The following is a 22,061-nucleotide window of genomic DNA, read 5'->3' on the forward strand; positions in this document are numbered from 1 at the left end:
ATATATATATTATTTTCCAAGGCAGCGGAAACCTTTTTGAACAAATGGTTTCAATCGGTTCAAAATAGCATATTGCTGCCATCAAAATTCACCGATCAGAGTAAAGTTTTTTATGGCAACATTTTTATATGGGTGTTCTATCTAAGTTAAGGTTTTTCTTATTTTTGCGTAATAATGTTCCAAAAGATTTTAACTCTCTCTCACTCAAGGGTGATTTGAACGTTTTTTGACAAAATTTCAAAAAGTTTGTTTAGAGTAAAATAATATTTTATTCACTCCACTACACATACTATGTTATTTTCTGTGGTAATTATTTAGGCCACAACCAAATTGCTTTAAGGTCGAATCTTATGACTCTGCACATGTTCACGTAAGGTTAATTGAATGACTAATTGCTAAGGACGGTTTTGATTAGCAACAAATCTGCGTTTGTTATTTCCGATTTAGTGGGAATATTAATGAAATATATCCAGTAATACCAATGGAAACACACGTGTACATTAATTGCACGTGTGCTCTAGTTTTTATATGTGTGTGTGTAATTATAGCTGTATTGGCCCCTAAGAAGGTCGTATACAAAAGTAATTTCGCCGGCGGACTTGTAAATACATATGCAGCAGCTTATAAGTACACGTGTGCATCACATAATTATATACACACCATCTTGTATATAAGTAGTTTAGTTAGCACTTGTATGTGTCTCGTAAATTTTATGAAATGACAACTCGACAGTGAAAGTATGTATTGGGCAGTTAGTAATTACCGTGTCCCACGCGCGTTAATTATATTTGAACACTTGACGAAGGGTGGTATGTTATATTTCGTTAACGTCTGCTGCGTGTCTAAAAGTCGAAAGAAAATGGTAAATTTTTTTTTTCATTTATTGATTCGTAAGAAAATATAATTCAGTTATGGCTTTTACCAAAAGCTATTTTGCATTTGCTACAATGTTGCTAAAGCTACCTAAAAGTACATTTATAGAGGGTGGCCCACTAAAGTGTTTGTTGATTCTTACAGTGTCGAAATTTTAAGCAGTATCTCTTTTCTATAGAAGAAAATGGAAGACATTACTTTTCCCAACGAATCGAGGAATATTGCAAATTTATTTTTTTCAGCGATTTTTCTTGGAAAACATGACTTTTATGGTGAACATTATTTATAACTCGGCTGATGTGGATTTTTGGTCAACGAAAAGCCATTGTAACTTCTTCGTTTTTTAATATTACCATAAAAGTCATTTCAAACAACGGGAGAGTTTTAAGTTTGGTATATTTAACGCGATGAAACTGCATCTTTTTATAAGGCACAGTTGTAAAGTGGAGCAACTCAGGAACTATTTGGAGCCCTAAGGCAATTGTGGAGCAAACTGTCCGAGTAATAGTGTTGAAAACTATCATTGAGGTCACAGTAAATGGGTAACGATGTTGACTGATATAATAGGCTGTTATTTAGCGATTGCCATGTTTGCTTAGATGATTTTCTATTTCTTTTTTAGCATTATTTTACATGTATTTCAACAAGTGAAGACTCCTAAAAGTATTAAGCTGCCTTCGAACAGCGCATGCACTGTCTTAATATCGTTTATACTAATTTTAATTATTCATAATGACCTGTTATATGTATATTTGGCTTAGTCGAGTTTCAAACCCCCGGTACCTTGTACTACAAGTAGCTACAACATTATTTCTCAAATAGCTACAATACTCCTATTGCTCTGAAATAAATAATTGCCCACTTTTTGAATTCTTAAATAATATTGCATTATGTACCAGTCTGTTAAAGTTTGAAAAACTTGTGCGCATACCTATAGTGGTGTATGGCGGTGTGCGTTCTAAGAGCATGTGAGTAATTATGTCCGTAAGTGCATTAAAGTGGTCCTGTGAAAACAATTATTGCAGCTTCGGGCTTTGGGCTTCCGGCCCTGAACGATTATTTATTTTGTAGGCAATTGGGATACGCTAATTATATGCTTGTAAAGATAAATGAGTACGCACAGTTTTGCAAAGCTGTTTCACAAGAAGTGATACAAATGAGAAAAAGTTGTGATTTATTAGTTTTAGTTAGCAGAGGCCTAGCACTTTAGTCCGGCAAGTTGAATGATTTCTAAAAGCTTGGCTTAAGGTGCACAAGTGTTCTAAGGTAGCCATAAATAAAATGTTTATCTGTTTATTTTGAGCTTTGATATATTGTTAACATTAAAATAAAAACTGTTTTACGTACATCGCAGCAGCATATAATCGTGCCTCCCTCGTCAGCAACTAACATTAAACCAATTTATAACAATATGATGTTCCTGAACCCTAAGCTAAAGATTGAATGCTTAAAATCAAACTTACTTTTATCGCTTCGAAATAGCTGTCCCAACATTTTGACATAATTCATTTTAAACTTTTCTTTTTGCTTGAAAACGCTTATTTTTGCGATTTTCCACATAAAATAACATCCGCATGGCATAAAATATCTTTCGTTTATGTAGATACTTAGGTAGATTTGGGTATAATTTATAGAAACTTCCGTCGCCGCAAATCGATTAGCCGACCGTGCACTTGCTGTGTGTACCGTTAGCGTTGATGAATGTTTGCCATTCATTAGTTGGCTGAAATGAGTTTTCGTTGTTGTTATCCCTTTTTTGTGCTGACCGCTAACCTGCTAAGCTGCACTTACGGTAAGCGCTGAAAAACATAAACTTCTGCTACAGATTCAGTAATAAATAGATGTATTAGTTATGGCCGGCGCCCTTCGAAGTTCGGTTGACCAAAGCTTTCAGTTTCGTGTGTCTCGTTTTGTGGTTAAAAGTGACTTATTTTTATTGCTTTCCTTTTTACTACTTTGCTGATGTCTTGCATTTTCCGTATTTTACTTTACCAAACTGCTTTGTGATTTATGTCGAATTCGATGGTCGGTTAAATTTTAGCTTCATGTGTCTCATTTGCTTGCGTGTTGAACCGAAAAATGATTGAAAGTGTTGAATTCGAGGAAAAAGCTGATTTGATTTTAAATGATTATCTGACATTGCGATTTTTAATGGCAGCTATAAATTTTGCAGTAGTACACTATTAATATTGGTTTTATGTGTGCGGTACGAGTGTTAAGGCTTCAGAACATATGTGAAATGATAACGAAAAAAAATTTAAGGAGTATTTGAGTTTGCCTTGTAAATTAACTATATTCGCATACTCTGACATACCTTAAATGAGCTTACACCTAATAATGTTCTTTAGTGCTCTATTTGAAAGACATTGTTTATCGGCTGTCCAATTTGGTGGGAACTGAAGTTGTTAATATAGTATGTATAGTAAGGCTTAGCTAGTTTAACTAAGCATAATGCAATTTTCTGCAACCAATCTTTACTGGAAAAGTCACAAAGCAAACCACTCCTGAACCACCAACCCCCTTCCGAGTTAACATCTAGGTGGACAACAAAACCACAATCACCAACTTATCAATATTGGAAAGCCAATACCTTGCAAATATATAAAACGACTGGAAAAGAGCATTGGAACCAAAATCAAAACGCGATGGAACAATTAATCTGGCACAAAAGCTTAAAAGTGGATGGAAATCAACAGGATTCCTAAATGCACTCGATGGCGGAGACTTTGTGAGCATGATTGGAATACTTACTCGCTACAGTGAGGTTGACATATTGGGAAGAGTGCAGAAAATGTCAAGAGCATGTAACGAAAGAAACAATAGATCATCTTTTGTACATTCGTCTGGTATGGCAAGTCTTCACTTTAAGCATTTGCAGCCTCACCGCCCAATATTATTGATATATGAGCCGACGAAGCGCTGCGCCATAATCCCATTCAGTAACGACTGGAGTAGTTGACTGCTTATGTGAAGGGGAGGTATATTAAAATACATAATATAAATATTTTGCGGAAACATTTCTTATAACACCACAAATCTATCTTATGGGACACATAATTTTAATGAATTCTGTCGAGTTGACAATTCTTTTCCGGTTATCATTTTGGGTACGTTTCGATTATGTATACCCGAAAGCTTTGAGAAAATCTCTCGGGTATACATACTCTTTCACACAGCCATATAAGCCTAACAGACCAGGGATGGCAAAGCCAGATAGCTGAGAAATATTGCTTGCACTGCCGAACGTGGCGTATAGAAAACTAATAAGGCGTGGGTGTGCACTTGTTTCTTTCCGTTTTCATGGTTGAACATATTTGTACACTTTGGCTGTAGCAGCTCCATTCAAAAAGATTGGCATCTGCACAATGTGTTCATTTAATTCTAATTTTTAGTTTATTTAGGAATTCTTTTCAGTCGAGATTTGCGGCAATTTCTTTGAATGCTTCGTTGAACTTCAGTGAAGCTCTGGTTAAGTAGAAGTCTCACTCTTTTTGCTACGAACCACCAATTACACAGGGCTATTCAAATCACTTTATGCGACGGCGAAAAAAAAATTTATGTTAGATTGCTTGATCGGGTGAACAGAATTCAAAGTTGGACTGGAGAGTCTCAACTTTCAGCGAAACTTGAACTTTTGAAATCGAAATGAGGCTCTCACTCTCACATGAAGAGTGTGTGTCCACAATTAATAAAATAAAGTGAGAATAATGATTTTAATTGAAAATCCATTTTACTATTTCTCATGAGAATGTCCCCAGTGGCAGTGTAATTTTATAAATTTAAATTAATATTTTCCCCTTTTTGGCACACGCCTTTGTTGGCGAGCAAAGAAAAATATTTATTTGTTATTGCAATTGTTCGATGGTTTCATGTGGCGTATCGCATTGTAATTGAATTTCTATTTGATGTTTGTCGAATTCGATTTGGATTACGTTTTATGTGATTTTATTTCGCTGGACTAGATACGCTAGATAACACGGAGTATTGCAGCCATTTGTTTTGCAAAGCTAGTCTACTTGTTAGAATCCAATTTGGCAAGATTTCTTATATACGAGTACAATATAAATAAAGACTTTATGTATGGAAAGAAGTAAATGACTGCCAACAAGATGATGTCTAACGCGCATACATGACCAAAACGTATGCTCCTCTCTGTGCAAATTGCATGCAAACAAATACTGAAATTCCTACAGAAGTGCGAGTGGGCTCTATCTTCTCTGCCAAGCTACAGTCTATACTATATTTTATTTCCGGTCGATTGTGTTCGCTTTACTTTTATAACCGCTTCAATATGACTGCATATGCGAACACGTATCTTCTTACAGTTGTGTGAAAAGAAAAATGTTACTAAGAGACGACAAATTCGACAATATTTTTTAGCAATACTAACATTACGCTTTACTAAAGGCACTGCCTGCTTGTTTTACGCACACAATTGTATGCAAACAACAACCGAAAAGCACCGCACATTTCGACTATTTTATTTGGCCAACCGCCAGTAAAATGGCATACATGGCATCCAGCAATGTTTGCTCTTCTCGAATTGCGATAATATTACGGCGCTGTGCTGCTGGTGTAACGGTACTCTATTTTTGCAAAAATCATCTTTAGAATAAACACAGTGAAAATATTATATGAATATCATTTTTCAATGCCAATAGCGTTTGAGTAAGTGGTTATATAAATTTTTCATTGATATGCTTCAATGCGTTTGAATTCGATTTTCATATAAACGTGGCCTGTTGGATAAGTCAGTGATTTTCGATAAAATGTATTTTTTTTCAGCAATGGTTTGTACATCTATAGAAACATGTTTTGCTCTAAAAATTTGATGAATGTACTGTATTAGTATTGATCTTCACGAAAATTGTCATTATGACGCCAGGTTTTTCTTGAGAACTGTGCTGGAACATGATTGCCAATGGGACCACGGTTTTCTTTGTGTTATTTTGTTCTTAAGAAGTTAATTATATTTTTGTTAATTGAAGGGAGTTCTATAATAACATTCTATGCTCTAGAACCGAAAAAATGAAAGCGTAAGGTAAATGCCGCCATCAAAAACCTTGAATTAAGCAGCAAAGTTGTTATATAAGTGCTTTTAAATAAATAAATTTCTCTTACCTGCCAACCTTCGTATTTAGGATACAAATATTATTAAGGCGCGAAGTAATGCAAAAGTTTTTCTTTGGCTTGTGAAATTTTAAGAAACAACATGTGTTTTGAAAGCTAGCCAGTTTGTTTGCCAAAACAAGCTACCAACGACGATTTTTATTTACACATCTACTTGTATGTATTTCGAAGCAAAATTAAGGTTAAACTGCTTTTAAATGTACTTATATATAAACTTTGACCGAATCACATCAGCGCAAATTCACATTGTTTGTTGTGTTTTAAATAAACTTTTGCTGTGACTACTTAAGTAGGTAAAACACTTCAAGGCGCAAACGTACAAATATACACGGTGACAAACAACAAAAGAAACTGTGCGCCCCAATCGCTCTTTGGCTTTGTTGTCCACCAACAAAATTGCTAGTTTTCAACTTTTACTTTCTTTTTATTGCTTTTAAGCGTATTGATTATAGAAAAATAAATAAATTATAAACTGTTTGTTAAAGTTGTTTTTACGAACAAAAAAGGTATTAGGAGCCAAAGGGACACTTAAAAATCCGAAAACAGCGGTTACAACAAACAGCTTAAATAGATTTTCAGAAATTTTTACGCAAACTTTAAGTTCGGTAAAAATCGTACTTTAACCAAATTCTTATATAACTTAATGACATTAACATCAAATTGCTTGCATAAGTGCGAAAGGAATGATCGAAGTATTCAATTTTCATATGGGCATAGGATGTGTTGCAATGTCACTACTGAGTCTTATCTCGACTTAAGCTGCTATGTCATGCAGTCAGAAATTTATAATCGTTTGTATGAGAATAGAAAAAATTAGAGTGGAGTCGAGATGAAACAGAAGGAGAGAAAAAATGCAGAATTAAAAGCCATAGAATGAGTAAGCGGACTATTGGCAGTTATGTAAGTTTTAATTTGAAAATGCCATTTGCGTTGACTTTGTGCGTTACTAACTTGAAATTTAGGTTTCAGTCTGCGCCACGAAACATCCGATAACGGAGCTTCTTTAAACTACGGTCGAAATATATCTTCGAACTGCGAAAATGAAGAATAAAAATATGGGGATACCCTGAACACAAATAGCCCTGTTGAAAACTTCTAGAACTTTGAGAGCCAATGGGCTAGTGACTGAAATGCGGGAAATTGATGAATGTACCGACTTCTATGATTGGGAAAATTAAAGGCTCACTTACGCTAAGAAACGACCTATAAGCCTTTCTAATATTTAAAATAAGATACTATGGAATAAGTCTTGTGAAGAATTAACGGCTTGGTGGTGCTTGTAAACTATTTAGACCTTTATTGAACAAATATTGAGCAAAAACACTGGGAAAGTCCGAAGAAAAAGGGACCTACAACGACGAGTTCGTAACGCTGTAAAATGTCCACTGGATTATGATAGCTATAAGCTAACTTCGCATGCGCAGTAAGTTTGGAAACCTCTCACTGTAGGAAGTACTGTCATAGAGCTTGGTTTTTAAAGCACGGAAATTTTACGAAATATATTGCGAAAAGTTCAAATCGTTAAAAAAAAAATAGGTTAATTCACTTGCACAAACTCATTATTATCAAAGCTTACTTACCCAAAAAGGCTGGTATCGCACCCAGCGGCATCACAAAGAGACTGACCAGCAGATCGGCTATCGCCAGCGAGAAGAGGAAGTAGTTAGTGACGTTTTGTAATTTTTTATCGCGTGCCACAGCCAAACAGACCAGAATATTGCCGAGACCACCGGCAAATATGAAGAATATGACACAAAGGAATATCCACTCGTAATCATGTTGCCGCGTTAGCTTATTATTCAACGCATAGTCGTTGCTGAGATTACGGGGTCCCCACAGCGCTGCTAGTGAACTGCTGCCACCACCGTCGCTGCTGCTGCTAACACTAACCGGCGCGGACTCGTTGTCATTGCTCAACTCATCAAAGACATTCCACGACCAGAGCGCATCATCATAAGCGCCCGCCAACCAACTGTAGTTAGATTGCACAGCTGTTGAATTGACCAACTGCGCGCCGAGTTGTGGCAACAAATCGCCGGCATTCCATTTACTGCGACTGCTGTTAAGGATATGCTGCCAAGTGCTACTCAGTGGATTTTCAGCGATTTCAGCGCTGGCATTTATGCTATCAGTCAAATTGTGTTGCAGCAAACTATCTAATGCAGCTGTGGCTTGCGTGGTTGAGTTGGCGGGTGACGGCACGAGCCGTGCGGTCAGGTCCTCGTATTGTATGCGCAGGTAACAAATGAAATCATCTACTATGGAAGCATTACTACTGCCCCCATTCGCCACGAAATTTGCATTGTCTGTGGTGGGCGACATGGCGACATCTGCGTGCGCTAATCGTGTGCCATCATCCAATATGCCATACGCCGCCGCAGACTCATCACAGTATAGCAATTGCCTTTGTACTGCTTTGCATTGTGCATTTGCTGTGTCACTAATATTAATACTATCAACTAAATGACTAATTTGATCACCCTGTAATGGCTGTTGCTGCGCTAGTGCCAAATTAAAATTGACCACCGGTTGCCGCAGCTGTTGCACCAGCACTTCAGTATTTATTACGCAGTTGGCATCGTCCACACTGTTGACACTGCCAGTCTCCGACTGCTCGGCCATTGTCGCCGCAAATCCTTCACCAAGGTCATTCTCCGCCACCTCGGTGGTTCCCGTTGCAGCGTACTTCGTGATTGGTTGACATTTGTAGCGCGCTCGCCGCACTGCCACATCGAACTGCTCCAGCATACATCGGTATGACTGATGGAGCGTTGATGCCGCTGCTGTTGTTGTTGGCTCAGTGTTGCTAGCTTCACTTGCAGTCGCATCTGTTGTATTGGTTGTGAAGGCGTACGTTGTCGTGCCGACGCTGCTATCGCCCACTTTGCTGCCGTTGACGTTGTCGTAGTGATTTGTTTGCGGTTGACACCAGATATCGGCTTCCCAGAGTTGCGTCCGTGGCGCATTTGCAAGTCCACAGCGATATGGCTGTGTGATAGTCGCATTTGTTGCCGTAGTTGTTTGTAGTGTTCTTCTTGGTCCATGACCAAAAATTTGTTGCACACCCATTTCATTCTAAAGCAGTGCGAGTGCGTTATGGGACGTCAGCTCTCACAGTTCTAATGTCACGATGTGGAGCGTGGTTGTGGAATGGTTCATTTTGCAGATATTTAAGACTTATGATGTGACTCTCTATAGAATTGAGAAAATTGAAGAAATATATGAATATATTAGATGGAATCAGCAGTCTTTTAAATTAAGAAATATGCAATCAGTTTTTGGAGACAATATATGACATGGGCGGAGACACTGGGTTAAAGTATTTGCTGTAGAGTAGGACATCTTGTAGGAAATCAACAGTCTCAATCAGTACACTTCTATATGTAAAGGGGATATGTAAAGTTTAAAGTCTATGCGAACAATCTCGCTTCAATTCGATCCTTGAAGCAAAACATCAGTTCATTCACGCGTGTCATTAGCCAGTTACCAGTTGAAATGCTCGAACGAATCATCGTAAGTTGGACTCAACGGATGGACCATCCGAGACGTAGCCGTGGCCAACATTTGAAAGAGACAATCATCAAAATATAAAAACCAAATAATGTTCCTTCGAATGCTAATAAGCATTCCCCATTGAGTTTGAAGTTTTTGCGTTTTTATAAGTGAAAACTTTTATAAGTGACAAGGCCAACAGTAAAACTAATCAAATATCAAAATTATAATTGGATTAATAATGCATTCAAATTGAAAGCTAGTAACAGCTAATAGCACAGAAGCTCAAGCTTAAAATAATATCAGCTTTATTCGAATGCTGAGCCACTGAAAGCGTCTTCTATACGCTCACTTAAGTGCTCCTGCATTAATACTTCTGAGAACAATATGGATATTCATATGTGGTTGAGGGTGTACTTAATGCAAGAAGAAATTATCATATTCATATCTCGTTTAATGCTTTCATTTGCTTGCTTTCGCATTGCCATTCTGCATGCCAATATGGCAATGGCATTTTATTAAATATGTGCATGCATGCATAAATGTTATATTAACATGCATTCCTACTACTTATATACATACATATGTACTTTATCAAAAACATAACACTTGTGCTCTTGCAATAGTCTGAAATGATTATCTTGGTAAATGTAGGTAGATGGCAACCCCACTCATTTTATGTTCGTCAGAACGAAATTTTCATCTGTATTTATTTATGCTAAAAATAAAAGCATGATTATCGTTGGCCGTCATAGAGAAATTATGTGGAAGTCATATTAAGGTTTTTATGTTCCTCACCGAATTAAATAATACTCGGAATCAGTGTAATAAACATTTATGGCGTATAATATACTATATATGATGTTTGAAAAGTGGGATTATGTACTCCATTATTGTTGTTCGTTATTATGAATAAACTACTGTTAATTCCGTTATTAGGTAGTTTCTTATCAGTTTTATTTGGAACCAACAAATCCACTGAATTTTGTACCGCATAATGAAGCCAATCGATTATACAATTGTTGGACATTTCCGTTTTGATTTTTTCAACAGATAATTTTTTCCCATATTTTAGTCTGCTATTAGGAAGACAGACGAATTCGACATATTAGTGACCATCATAATAAAACTTTTGGAATTACAAATGCTATGTGGATTTGCATACTATTATTGAGTATATTATTTATGGTGGGATTATCAACTTGCCTTAGGAATTATTCGGACACATTTCATAGAATTCATAGATCATTTTTACGTAATGTTCTCATATTTTTTTACTTTATAAGTGAAGCTTTTTCGAATTTTTCATAGTTGGGTTGAATGTTTGAAAAATACCGGAATTTAAACCTAGAAATAACGAATTTAAGATATTGTTCCGAAGTGGCCACCCATACATTTTTTATAAATCTGTTCTTAATTATATTGGGTAGTCGAAAAAGTCTTTTCGTATTTTGTCAATGGATGTCGTTACAATTGTATATCTCCAGTGCTACCAATCCCATTGCGTCAAACCATATAGCATGAAAGAGACAATCATGAAATCATGGGCCGAGAACCCAGAAAAGTTACAACTGTTCAAAAATATGGAAAATAATGAAGAAATTTGCTATGTTTTGAAAATTTTCTACAAAAAATAGATGCTGTATCAGTTCGTGTTGCAAAACAATGGTTCGCTCGCTTTATTTCTGGAAATTTCTATGTGAAATATGCACCTCGCTCTGGTCAACCTATCGTGGAAAAAGTCGTTGAAATTATGTAAAAGATTGACCAGAACCGTCACATAAGCAGCAGTGATATCGCTAAGGAACTTAACTTTCATCATCAAACCGCTTCGAATCATTTAAAAAAGAAACTCGATGCTTGGGTATTATGTGAATTGTCTGTGGAAAGCTTAATAGACCGAATTAACATATAGGATTCTTTGCCGAAACGAAATGAAATCGAACAATTTCTGAAGCGAATGGTAACAGGAGACGAAAAGCGGATCAAATATGAAAAATATCATGGTCCAAGCGTGTTGAAGTTCAACGAATGGTCGCAAAGCCCGGATTGACGTCTCGAAAAGTTATGCTCAGTGTTTGGAGGGATGGGAAAGGAATCATCCACTATCAGCTGCTAGTCGAATGATTGATTCTACATTTGACTGTCAACAACTGATGAGATTGAAGCAATCAATCGAAAAAACGGCCAGAATTGATCAACAGAAAGGGCTTCGTCTTCCATCAGGACAACGCCAGACCACACACATTCTTGATGACTCGGGGAAAAACTGGGTTGGCGTGGCTGGGAAGTTCTGATGCATATACCATATAGTCCTGTCCTTGCACCATCGGACTACCATTTGTTTCGGTCAATGCAGAACTCCTTTACTGGAGTAAGGTTGATTTCTAAAGAAGACTGTGAAAATTACTTGGCGCAGTTTTGGACCGAGAACCCAGAAAAGTTTTACACTGATGCAATAATGGTTGTCCTCGTGGCAAGTATGTACATATTTGGTTCATTAAAGTTCATTATACATAAATAAAAAAAAAAAAAATAAAAAAATTTTGAAGTGAGATTGGACAATATATTCCCAATTTTTATATTCTAATGTAGATTTCAAAAATAGCTCATCGTAACAAATTTGTTCAATAGCCCAGCATATTATTTGCTATCCGCTCGTCCAGAGTAAACATGAATGACTATGGTTAGAATTTTTTTCAAACATAGTCACTTTTGGCGGCCTAGAGTACTACTTCAAGGCTATTTCGTAATAATTTTTGACATTTTCTCGAAAATCGAAGAAGGAAGTGGTATAAAATAATTTAATTCATGATTAATTATAAGTAAGGGAACCCTGATTTGAAGCAAAGCCAGGCATAAACATATTTAATAGCAAGCCGAAAACCAAATTATCAGAATTTTCTTTCCTGGGTCTAAAACTTTTACTAGGCATGCTTTATAGCTATGAAACAATATAAAAAGCCTGCTAAACATAGGGTGAATTCTAAAATCTTCGTCTTTCAAATACCTCGCCTTTCGAGCTCTGTTCAGGTTCAAATTCAAATGAATACTCAGGTGCAAAATTACTTTCGCGTATAAGATATGTAAGTGATGTAACAGCAGCAGTTCAATTGTAGTAAATATTTTTCATATTTATTAATATTTATACATAAATATATATATGTATATAAATGTTCGCAAAACACATTTAAATATGTAAACTGAAATATCTCAAGAATATTCGAATCAAACTTATGCACTTATAAAGCAGACTTAATTGGTATTTGGCGTGTTTAGCTGACCATATATGGAGCGTTTTGTAGGAAAGAAAGTCTGTGCTCATACATACATATACTTGCGACGAGGGCGGCAGACGTTGCTGCCACTGGCACCTAAAACAATAGACTCCACATCAGCAACAGCGTCAGCATCAGCAGCACTTCAAACACGATTCTCAACAGCCACTTCTATTTGTAATGCCAATCAAATTTGATATTTTTTCTATAACAACAATTTTCTTCACATAACCAAAGTTTACAAATAAATCTACATATATAGTACATATAAATATACATAAATGTATATATTTGTACATAAAAATATTTTGTTTTGTCTACACCAACCAATTGAAGTATTATATTATATTTAATAAGAAATATGAGACATTTGCGAACATAAATACACACGTTTAACCACATAGCAAACCACACTCCACAGAATACCAGTGTATGCAGTCTGTGCGGGAACTACTTCTAGTTCCTATGAATGGACCGTATAATCAGAACTCTGCGATAAGCGGTGCAACGCTTCGTAAGCGGTTTGCTGAAGTGCCTACAGGGCAAGTGGACATCAAAGACAAGTACACAGTGATCCAAAAGAGACTGAACAAAATCATATAGGAAATGCACACAGTCGAAAAAAATCGCTAAGGTGGGGCTCCTTTAAAGAAAAAGACTAATGTAACGACTAAAGGGAGAGACCACCTTCGACTTTAGGAAAAAGCCTAGAATAGAATAGACTCAGATGCGTTACCCATTAATAAGCAAATAAGAGCTAAGGACGAACTTTCGGGGGTTTCAAGAAATTATTGCCCAACTCAATGGTCCAAAGACTCAAATGCTAAATCAGAATTCTCAGAAGAGAGTTAAACACATAATTATAAATAATGACAAAACTGAAATAAAATGAAACATACAAAAGATTTGTAATCTGTATATATTATTTGGGAGAACTTTGCTTGGTTTGAGTCTTTGTTGAATATTTTCCGCTAATGTAGGGTTCCTTATTTCAGAATAGATAACAAAAAAATGGTTCTTCTATAATCATCACTATATCATTACCTCGAATGATATAACGGGGTACCAGACAAATGCAAAATTTAAAATAACTAAGTATCGAAACACGATGAGAACAAATATCTGACTAAGCAGAGAGAGAGAGAGAGAGAGAGAGAGAGAGAGAAGTGCCTGGAAGTACTTATCTCCTATTATGAAATTGGTCCAATAACGTTTGAAAATTTTCCCAAACTGCTTTCGAACTTGTAATTTTCTCGCTTTGCTTTTTTCTAGCCAATATTCTCTATGGCGAAATCTAGACGCCATTTTCTGGCTTATTTGAGCACACCAGACAGGAATATGTCAAACCGCTAACCAACAGGTACTTTTGTTATCCAAAGCTGTAAACAACCACACATATACATACATACATAAGTATATATGTACATTTGCACATGACACATTACATGCATTCTTGTACACATGCAGTGTGTAATGTCTGAAATACGAAACTCTTCCAGCGGCATTAGGGCGATTGAATAATGTTACTTATTTGCGGCTAAATCTGGACTTAGCTCTGCTACATCATCTTACAGTCCACACATTCGCAGCGGCTTCGCTGCTCATACCACCAGCTAGCTGAAATGTTGGCATGCCAACGGCTGTGTAACGGCTTGTAGTTGTGCACATTTGCGGCTTTGAGTTCTACGAATTTGGCTGTTTTGCCGGCTCAGCTCGTACCTATGGTGCACATTGCTTCACAATAATGGAAATTTAATATTCAATTCAATTGCATGCGTATGTGTACTCGTATGAGTGGCAACAAAATAGTTACATGTGTAGAGTTAGAGATGATATTTCATATGGACTGTAGGTATCTGGTGTCAGCTGTTTTGTTCGTTTTATTCATCTTGTTTATCCACCAAATGCTGCTACCGGATTTTATTTTAATTTGTATGTAATCCTGTGTTCCCACACAATACATGTGTTACGGATAACAGTACATATTTGTTTTCACTTCTCCGCTAAGCCTTAAGTATTCGAGTGGAATTTCTAACATTTAATGAACTCTTTAACTCTCCGCCACTACTGTACCAGTTGCCATATTTTCACTTCAGTCGATCCGAGATACTGACCAAGTACAAGTTTGATCACTAACAACGCTTTGACCAATATTTTTATACTCCTGTGTTCTATATAATCAAAAATATTTCGCTGATATTTCATGTCAGTAATAACTGACATCGAAAGTGACTTAATAGCTCGAGAAGGCCGCACTTTTAATGTATAAGAATATGGCGAAACACTCAACAGAGCATACCTAACTTAAAAGTTTGGACATTTAGAGCTTTTCTCAGCTTAGGAAGTAGTCAACTGGTGCAATTTTTTGTATCAAACTTGATATTTTTGTTCAAGTATGGATTGACCAATGTGACTAAGAGCAGTTATGCAAAACTTATTTTCCATGTTACGTACGGGTCATAAACCGAGCTAAGCAGTTACGTCATAAAGAGGTGATCGTAGTGGTAACCTGAGAATCAGTTACCTTTGATTATAAGTCGAATTATTGTTAATGCGCCTACACCGTTTCTAGGACCTGTGACTTTTGATAGCTCCTTAATTTGTTGGTCGGCAACTTCGAAAGGAAAGTCAGAGATTGAAAAGAAACTTTATTGCTTTGCTTTTACCCTTAGAATTCACGAAATTTTCATAATATACTTACCAATGCTGTGTAGACCGAATTTAAGTAACTTAGCCACGCATTTGAATTGAGAAAGCAAACCTTTTTCAAGTTATTAAAAAGCTTTGATTTCAACATTTAACCATTGCCATCAAAAGTCAAAGCGAACACAATTCCGTTACTGCATATTCTTTGTACTCACATTTTTTCGCTTTTGCTATTAGAAGGCTGATTGTGGCTTTGAAGCCCGACGATGCCGTTTTTTCAGCAAACTCTAACGTTTCAGTTATAAATAACTCTGAATTCATAAAATGGCGTGGAAAATGCTTTGAAAGGTACATAAGTCTGACTGTTATGCACATGTCTACATTTAAAAAAAGTAACAACATCAAAGCTATCGTAAGATGAATTGAATTCTATTTATGACCGACAACAGAATTAAGGCAAAGAGTGTCATAAAATGCCTATTGTGTTAAATGTTGAAATTCAGCTGAAAACATTGGAAAACTGAAAAGTTCAATTCATCTTCGAAAGCATGACTGCAGATAAAATTTAAAACAGCGGCTCTTAGATAAAACCAAATACGAGTTATTCTTTCACGTGCGTCCACTTTGTTTTCCTCCTACCTCTTTTGCTTCTATTCAGCGGTGAATTGGATCAGCGCAAGCCTTTAATTATTAAGACGAAAAATCGTTCATGTTTGATTGAAATATGTTATATTCGATAAAGTGACTATCAGAGGAAGCAACTAAGCCTTTAGGAGGCTCGTTGTGATATCACCGGATCTAAAGTGCTTCCGATGAAGTTCATCAGTAGGAGAAGTTTTATGCGTGCACCCTCCGACGCATCGTCAAGAAAACCTCGACCGTTGGTTGTGATTATTTTACTATATATGCTCCTTCTCTTCTACCTGATAGCTTTCACAATAGTCGTTATATTGCGTCTTATTTTACTGGCATCATCGCTAATTAGACTGTGACCTGTTGATATACATTTTCAGTTGAAACGTGAGTCTATCGGCCAACATCAATGACAAATATTTCCTGCGAGTTATCCTCTGGCTACTTATAGTAGTTAAAACTAGTAAAAACTGAATGAGTAAAAATCATTATGTACATATATCGTCAGTACGTCAGTATATAAACTAGTATTGTCGTTGCGAATAAACAGTTACTTGAAAACTTTTTGCTCTCTTTCGACTGAGCATCAATTCTGTTTGCCGTAAAACTGCTTAATTGCTTTAGAGGGATTGTTTTTCAGCGTAGCATTGACTTTACTAAACCTGTATTGTGTTTGCAAATATACAGGGGTGGTTTGATATTGTAAAACTCATTTTTGTGATTCTATTTAGTGGCATATCTGTGAGATAATCTTTTTCGATATTGTTGATTTCCTGAATTTTATGCAGTGTTTTTTGTAACAAGCTCAGCTAGTTATTTATCAGTGGAAATCTATGCTTTGTTGATTGAAAGGGGTGGCACAAGATCGTCTTCATTCGTTTTAATACTTCTGTTATGATATCCAAAAAATTAAGGTAAGAATTTCGTAGCTTAATTCAACCAAATTGACAGTAGCCACAATGGAGTTGTAAGCCGTTGCGTTGTTATGGTGGAGGACCCTTAATTTTATCTTTTTGTCTGAAATTCGGTGCAGAGTCCGCGCAATAATTTGGCATAGCAGAGCAACGCAGAATGAATCTTTCCAACAGATGCTGCATTGGACTAAGTAGGCAATTGAAATTTTAAGTCCTCTCCCGACGAAGAAAGATCAAACTCTACAAGCACATCATCATTCCCGTCCTGCTACACATGCTTATTGCTTTACACTAGCAAAGTCTCATAAAGCATGTAATTTTTATTCCTTCTTGATTCTGTCTTGACATTATAGGGTTTAAACTTTTTAGGTATTCCTAGCACTAGAGGCTTTCTCCGGTTTTCTTATACTGCTTGTAGTTTAGTAGCCTGAATCATTTTCTAAAAGACAAAAACTAGATTAGTTCCTTCATCCATTCCAGCTCTTCCTTAAGAGAAATGCACTCTCCATAAAAATGGTGCTACGACTAAGGCTATATGGAAAAACGGAAGTCGCTATCTAATCGAACTTTCCTTTTACCAATATCCATGATATCCTGTACACATATGCAAAGGAAAAGTTCAATCAAGTGCCGTCAATGGATTGCCAGCTGGTTGATATGCAATTAATAAGTGACAACGCACACTCACTTCATTTTTTCAAAACTTTATGAAAAATGTAAAAGTTTGCAATTTCTCGGCTGCATTTTTTGCACTTCTGAATCCATAGCCAGTAAGAATAGAGTAGTGCGAATGTAACGCGACTCCTCGTTTCTAAAGAATTTCGTTCTTTGTTGAGGAAACTAAGTCTGTTTAACAATATTTACAAAGCTCTTAAATTTCATTTAATGCATTTCACATACACACACACTAATTAAGTTTACTTAACATAATTGAATTTGATTACAAACTTGTATGATAATCAGGCATATCAGTTTGCCATTTCCTGTTGAATGTGAACTCGTAATTTAATAGACTCACCGTCTACTGATTGAACATCACACATTGTTTGTCAACTGTAAGCAATGACAACAAAGTTGTTCATTTAATTCAGATGTTTGAATTGGATTTAAGATCGCGTTTGCAAATACTGCGTAGAGCTTTAATTAGCCAACAGACGCGTGCATACTTTATTTCGCTCAAAAAGTGGACTTCACTCGAATTGATGCTGCGAGCGTTGATTAGCTAACCTATCCACATCAAAATAAAGACATATGCTGGATTATAAGTTTTTCCGAAATACCAATGAAAATTCTCTGACCCGAGAAATGTTCGAAATCTTTTGATTACAAAGCTCGACTTCAGCCATAATTTATAATTTCCGCTTAGGGCTAAGAATTAGTTGCAATTTATTCGGGAAGAGTATTAGAAAGATACCAGAAAGATAACCTATCGGCTCAACACATTTTGTGAAACATTTTTGGTAAGAAGCCCATCGCCGACACTATGGCGTTATTCACTGCTGAAACTCAAAACAAAGGCCAATTTCGGTGAACAGGAGATTTTCCAAAATTATAGACTTTGATCCTGTTCTATTTTTCCTCAAAAAATGTTACTTCATAATATTGCCTTCTACACATAATCGGGCATACTTAAACCAATTTTTTCTTACTTAAAGCACTGTATTTTTTTTTTTCATAAAATAAGAAAAAACGTTAACTTCAGTTGCATCAAAGCTATCATATTCTTCACAGATACAAAAAAATTCTCTACAAGAACTTGATTCCGATCGTTTGGCTTATATGTCAGGTATATGCTATAGTTATCTGATCTGAACAATTTTGTCGGATATTGCATTATTGCCCATGACCCATGCCAAATTTCGTGAAGATATCTCGTTAAATGAAATAGTTTTCCATGACTCCTTCCAGAGTAGTCCACCATCGGTGGTTCCAAGAATTGAGCAGCTTCCTCAGAAGAAAATACTGTTTGCAAAATTTCATATCGGTATCTTAAAAACTGATGGGGTAGTTCGAGTATATACGGACAGGCGAACGGACGGACATGTCTAAAGTAGCACAACTCGTCATGCAGATCACTTAGATATACAGTGAAACTTCGATAAGTCGTAACCACTTTTCTTAATTTTTTTGTACAATTTTTCAAAATACATACATACATATATTGATTGAATAACATATGTACTTTATATTATAAAATTTAAATATGTACAATCATTTCTTGTTTTTTATGTAAAATTAAAAAATAAAAAAAAACTCTATAATTCCTATATTTTGTATGTTGCCTCTATAAGTTGTATAACTTGATAACTTGGAAAACCTCATAACTCGTATTTAAATTGTGGTCCCTTGCAAAAACGGGTTATCGAAGTTTCACTGTATATTGTATATTACAAACATCGTGGCTTAATTATGTACCCTGTTAGGGCTACAAAAAAATGCAAAAAATACTCGTTGTTTTGTCTTCACACAGTTGCAAGCATACACCGCGTGTCAACACAACTGTTTCATTCGTCTCATTTTGAAAAACACATTTCAATTAAAAGCTTAGCGTAATAAAAACAAAAATCCAACAAAGTACTCAAATATTGTATATGAAAAAAAAAAAAAAAAATGCATACAGACAAGTATTTATATGTGTGACGTATCCGTGTGGCAGGTTCGAGCGAATTATTCAAGAAAAATTCAAGAGTTCGCGTGAAAAGTACTGTGCAAACAAAAATCCAACAAAGTACTCAAATATTGTATATGAAAAAAAAAAAAAAAAATGCATACAGACAAGTATTTATATGTGTGTCGATTGCTTTGAAGCCCATTAAGGCGTATGCTTATCCGCATTTCTGAAATAAATGTGTAAAACTAGAATTGGAAATGGCTGACAGCGTTATCACGTGAAATGTCATAATCGTAAATAAATTACTGTAACACGACTAATTGCCGACTTAATTTTTCTCAACTGCTGAAAATATTTGAGCTCTATGAAGTGGTAATACATATATGTACCTAATAAACCAATTATGAATTCGATAAGTAAGGAGGCGAAAGCTTCGGAGGCACATATACAAACGAAATAAAAAAGAGTGATTTGGGTGTAACTGTACATTTTATACTCATGCAATTTGCCAGCATCAAAGCTGGAGAAATACTTTCTACTTAAATCATAGGGTTGGTCTGGTTTTCACATATTCGTTATATGGGGGCTTGAACAGCTATGGTCCGATTTCTAGGCTCCACATGCTGTACCACATACCATTTATTTGTATTTTTATGAAATTGAGAGAGCATATTTTGCGAGTCACATTGTATCATTCTATATAGAAGGGATTCCGATTCTTTATTTGACGTTCTTCACATAAATTTAATATGTTAAATATAGCTTCTACGATTGAGTTTACAGTATATCAAATATATCTCATTTGAGGATGGCTTGGATTTGCTAACGCGAACAAGATATAGTAATAAGACTCAAGAGTTTATGACCTTCACAATAACTTAATATGATACCAAATTTGATGGTAATCCATTCTTGATTTCGTCGAACAATGACGCTTTGGCTAAAATTCTAAATACAAAATTTTGCCAAGATCTGATGCTATATACCTGAATTTGATTCTTGTGAGTTGCAAGAGTATAAAATGTTCGGAAAAACAACCGTTAGGTAAACAAAATGATTACACTCTGTAGCAAGAGTATAAAAAATAAAACAAAGTTCTAAACAACTGAAGACATACCTATGTATATGCTGGTTAACAGACCGGATTTAATCGTGAAACAGCTGCTTAAAGAAGCAATGAAAATCTGAGAGCGTAACAACTTCAGCAACAGTATTACAAGCGCATAAGCACAACAACGAAAAGCAGCAACAAAATCGCCCACTTCTTTATTAGCGATCGACTGAGCCACTTAGTTCGTTTACTTGTCTGCAATTTCTTAATTCACTTGAAAATCTTGAGAAGCGCGTACACTTGTATTTTTTATGTAACCACACACGTTTGTGTATGTGTACATGTGCTGTACTCGTGTCCATGGCTACACAATCTTATGCCCGTTCTTATCCAATCAGGTCGAATGGTGTAGCTTAAAGTAATATTTGTTTTAAGTTTAACTTTTCTTATTAATGAAAGGGATTTTTCGGCTTGTTCCGTTAGAAAAGTTATTTTTAAGTTTCCACAGTTATTTGGGTTACTGAGAGTTTTTAAATATTTACCAAAGTGTTTGTTGCTATTTTTGGAATCTTATTAAAATAGAGGCACACGTGTTAGTTGAATTTAAATTATTGTGCAGAGAACAATATTGTGCAAAATAAATGCCACTGAAAGTTACAACTGCTAAATATTATTAAATGACCCAAATTTTTGCGTCAATATGTGACAATGGATGAAATATGGCCCCAACACTTCACTCTGTAAGTCCAATCGGCAGTCATCCAAATGAAGAGGTGATCGCCAAAACTGAGGCTTATTTAGAAGCAAGAACAAATTGTACTATAAAAAAGTATCATCGAAGAGTTGCGGACTCACTAGAATCAGTCTATCGCCCGTGAAGGCAACTATGTTGAATAAAAACAACAAATGTTGCCAAGACAAATGTGTTTAACTGTCCATGAAATCAACGGAAATCTCGTCAAGAACTTTTGAAAATGTATGGAGTACAGAACATGCACGAAATTCGAAAGGAAAATGAGCGATGTAATGCAAGTTTGAGGTAATTTTCTGGGTGCACAACTGCGAATAATAATGGTGTTAGTTGTATATGTTTAAGACGCTTTGATTGAGTTCATTTAAGGGTGTATTCTAATCTTTCGAGTTTTTTCAACAATTACTAAAACAGAAGCACTAGATATTTTTACTATCGGTTTTTTTTATCATTTGTTTATTAAACTTAGAAGAGTACACAAAATAAATTTAAAAAAAAACAAAAAAAATTTTTTTTCATCGAGGTATGCGTCCTTTAAGGAAAGGAACAAAGAGGCCGTGTCCTCATCGCCATGATTTCTACCCTAGTCGTCATCTGAAAAATAAAAGAATGACAGATTCTTAATGAGTACGAATGTCGAATGTTTTTTTTTCATAAAATGGCGGTTACTCAAAAAAGAAAA

The 22,061-nt window shown here is 35.8% G+C and overlaps 1 protein-coding gene across 3 annotated transcripts in view; it reads right to left on the reverse strand.

Moving 5' to 3' along the window:
* Window positions 1-22,061, reverse strand: part of LOC108966654 — a 47,939-nt gene that overhangs the window by 12,828 nt on the left and 13,050 nt on the right. For 2 of the 3 annotated variants that reach the window (XM_018929667.1, XM_018929668.1), the window contains exon 3: window positions 7,584-9,195. In XM_018929667.1, the coding sequence (XP_018785212.1) occupies window positions 7,584-9,072 (1,489 nt within the window). In that variant the 5' untranslated portion in view covers window positions 9,073-9,195. Of the gene's footprint in view, window positions 1-7,583; window positions 9,196-22,061 lie in introns of those variants that run through there. The other variant, XM_018929669.1, reaches the window with a different exon arrangement.

The sequence above is a fragment of the Bactrocera latifrons genome, unplaced genomic scaffold, assembly GCF_001853355.1.
Source record: "Bactrocera latifrons isolate USDA-ARS-PBARC rearing strain unplaced genomic scaffold, ASM185335v1 scaffold_169, whole genome shotgun sequence".
NCBI classification, from domain to species: domain Eukaryota; kingdom Metazoa; phylum Arthropoda; class Insecta; order Diptera; family Tephritidae; genus Bactrocera; species Bactrocera latifrons.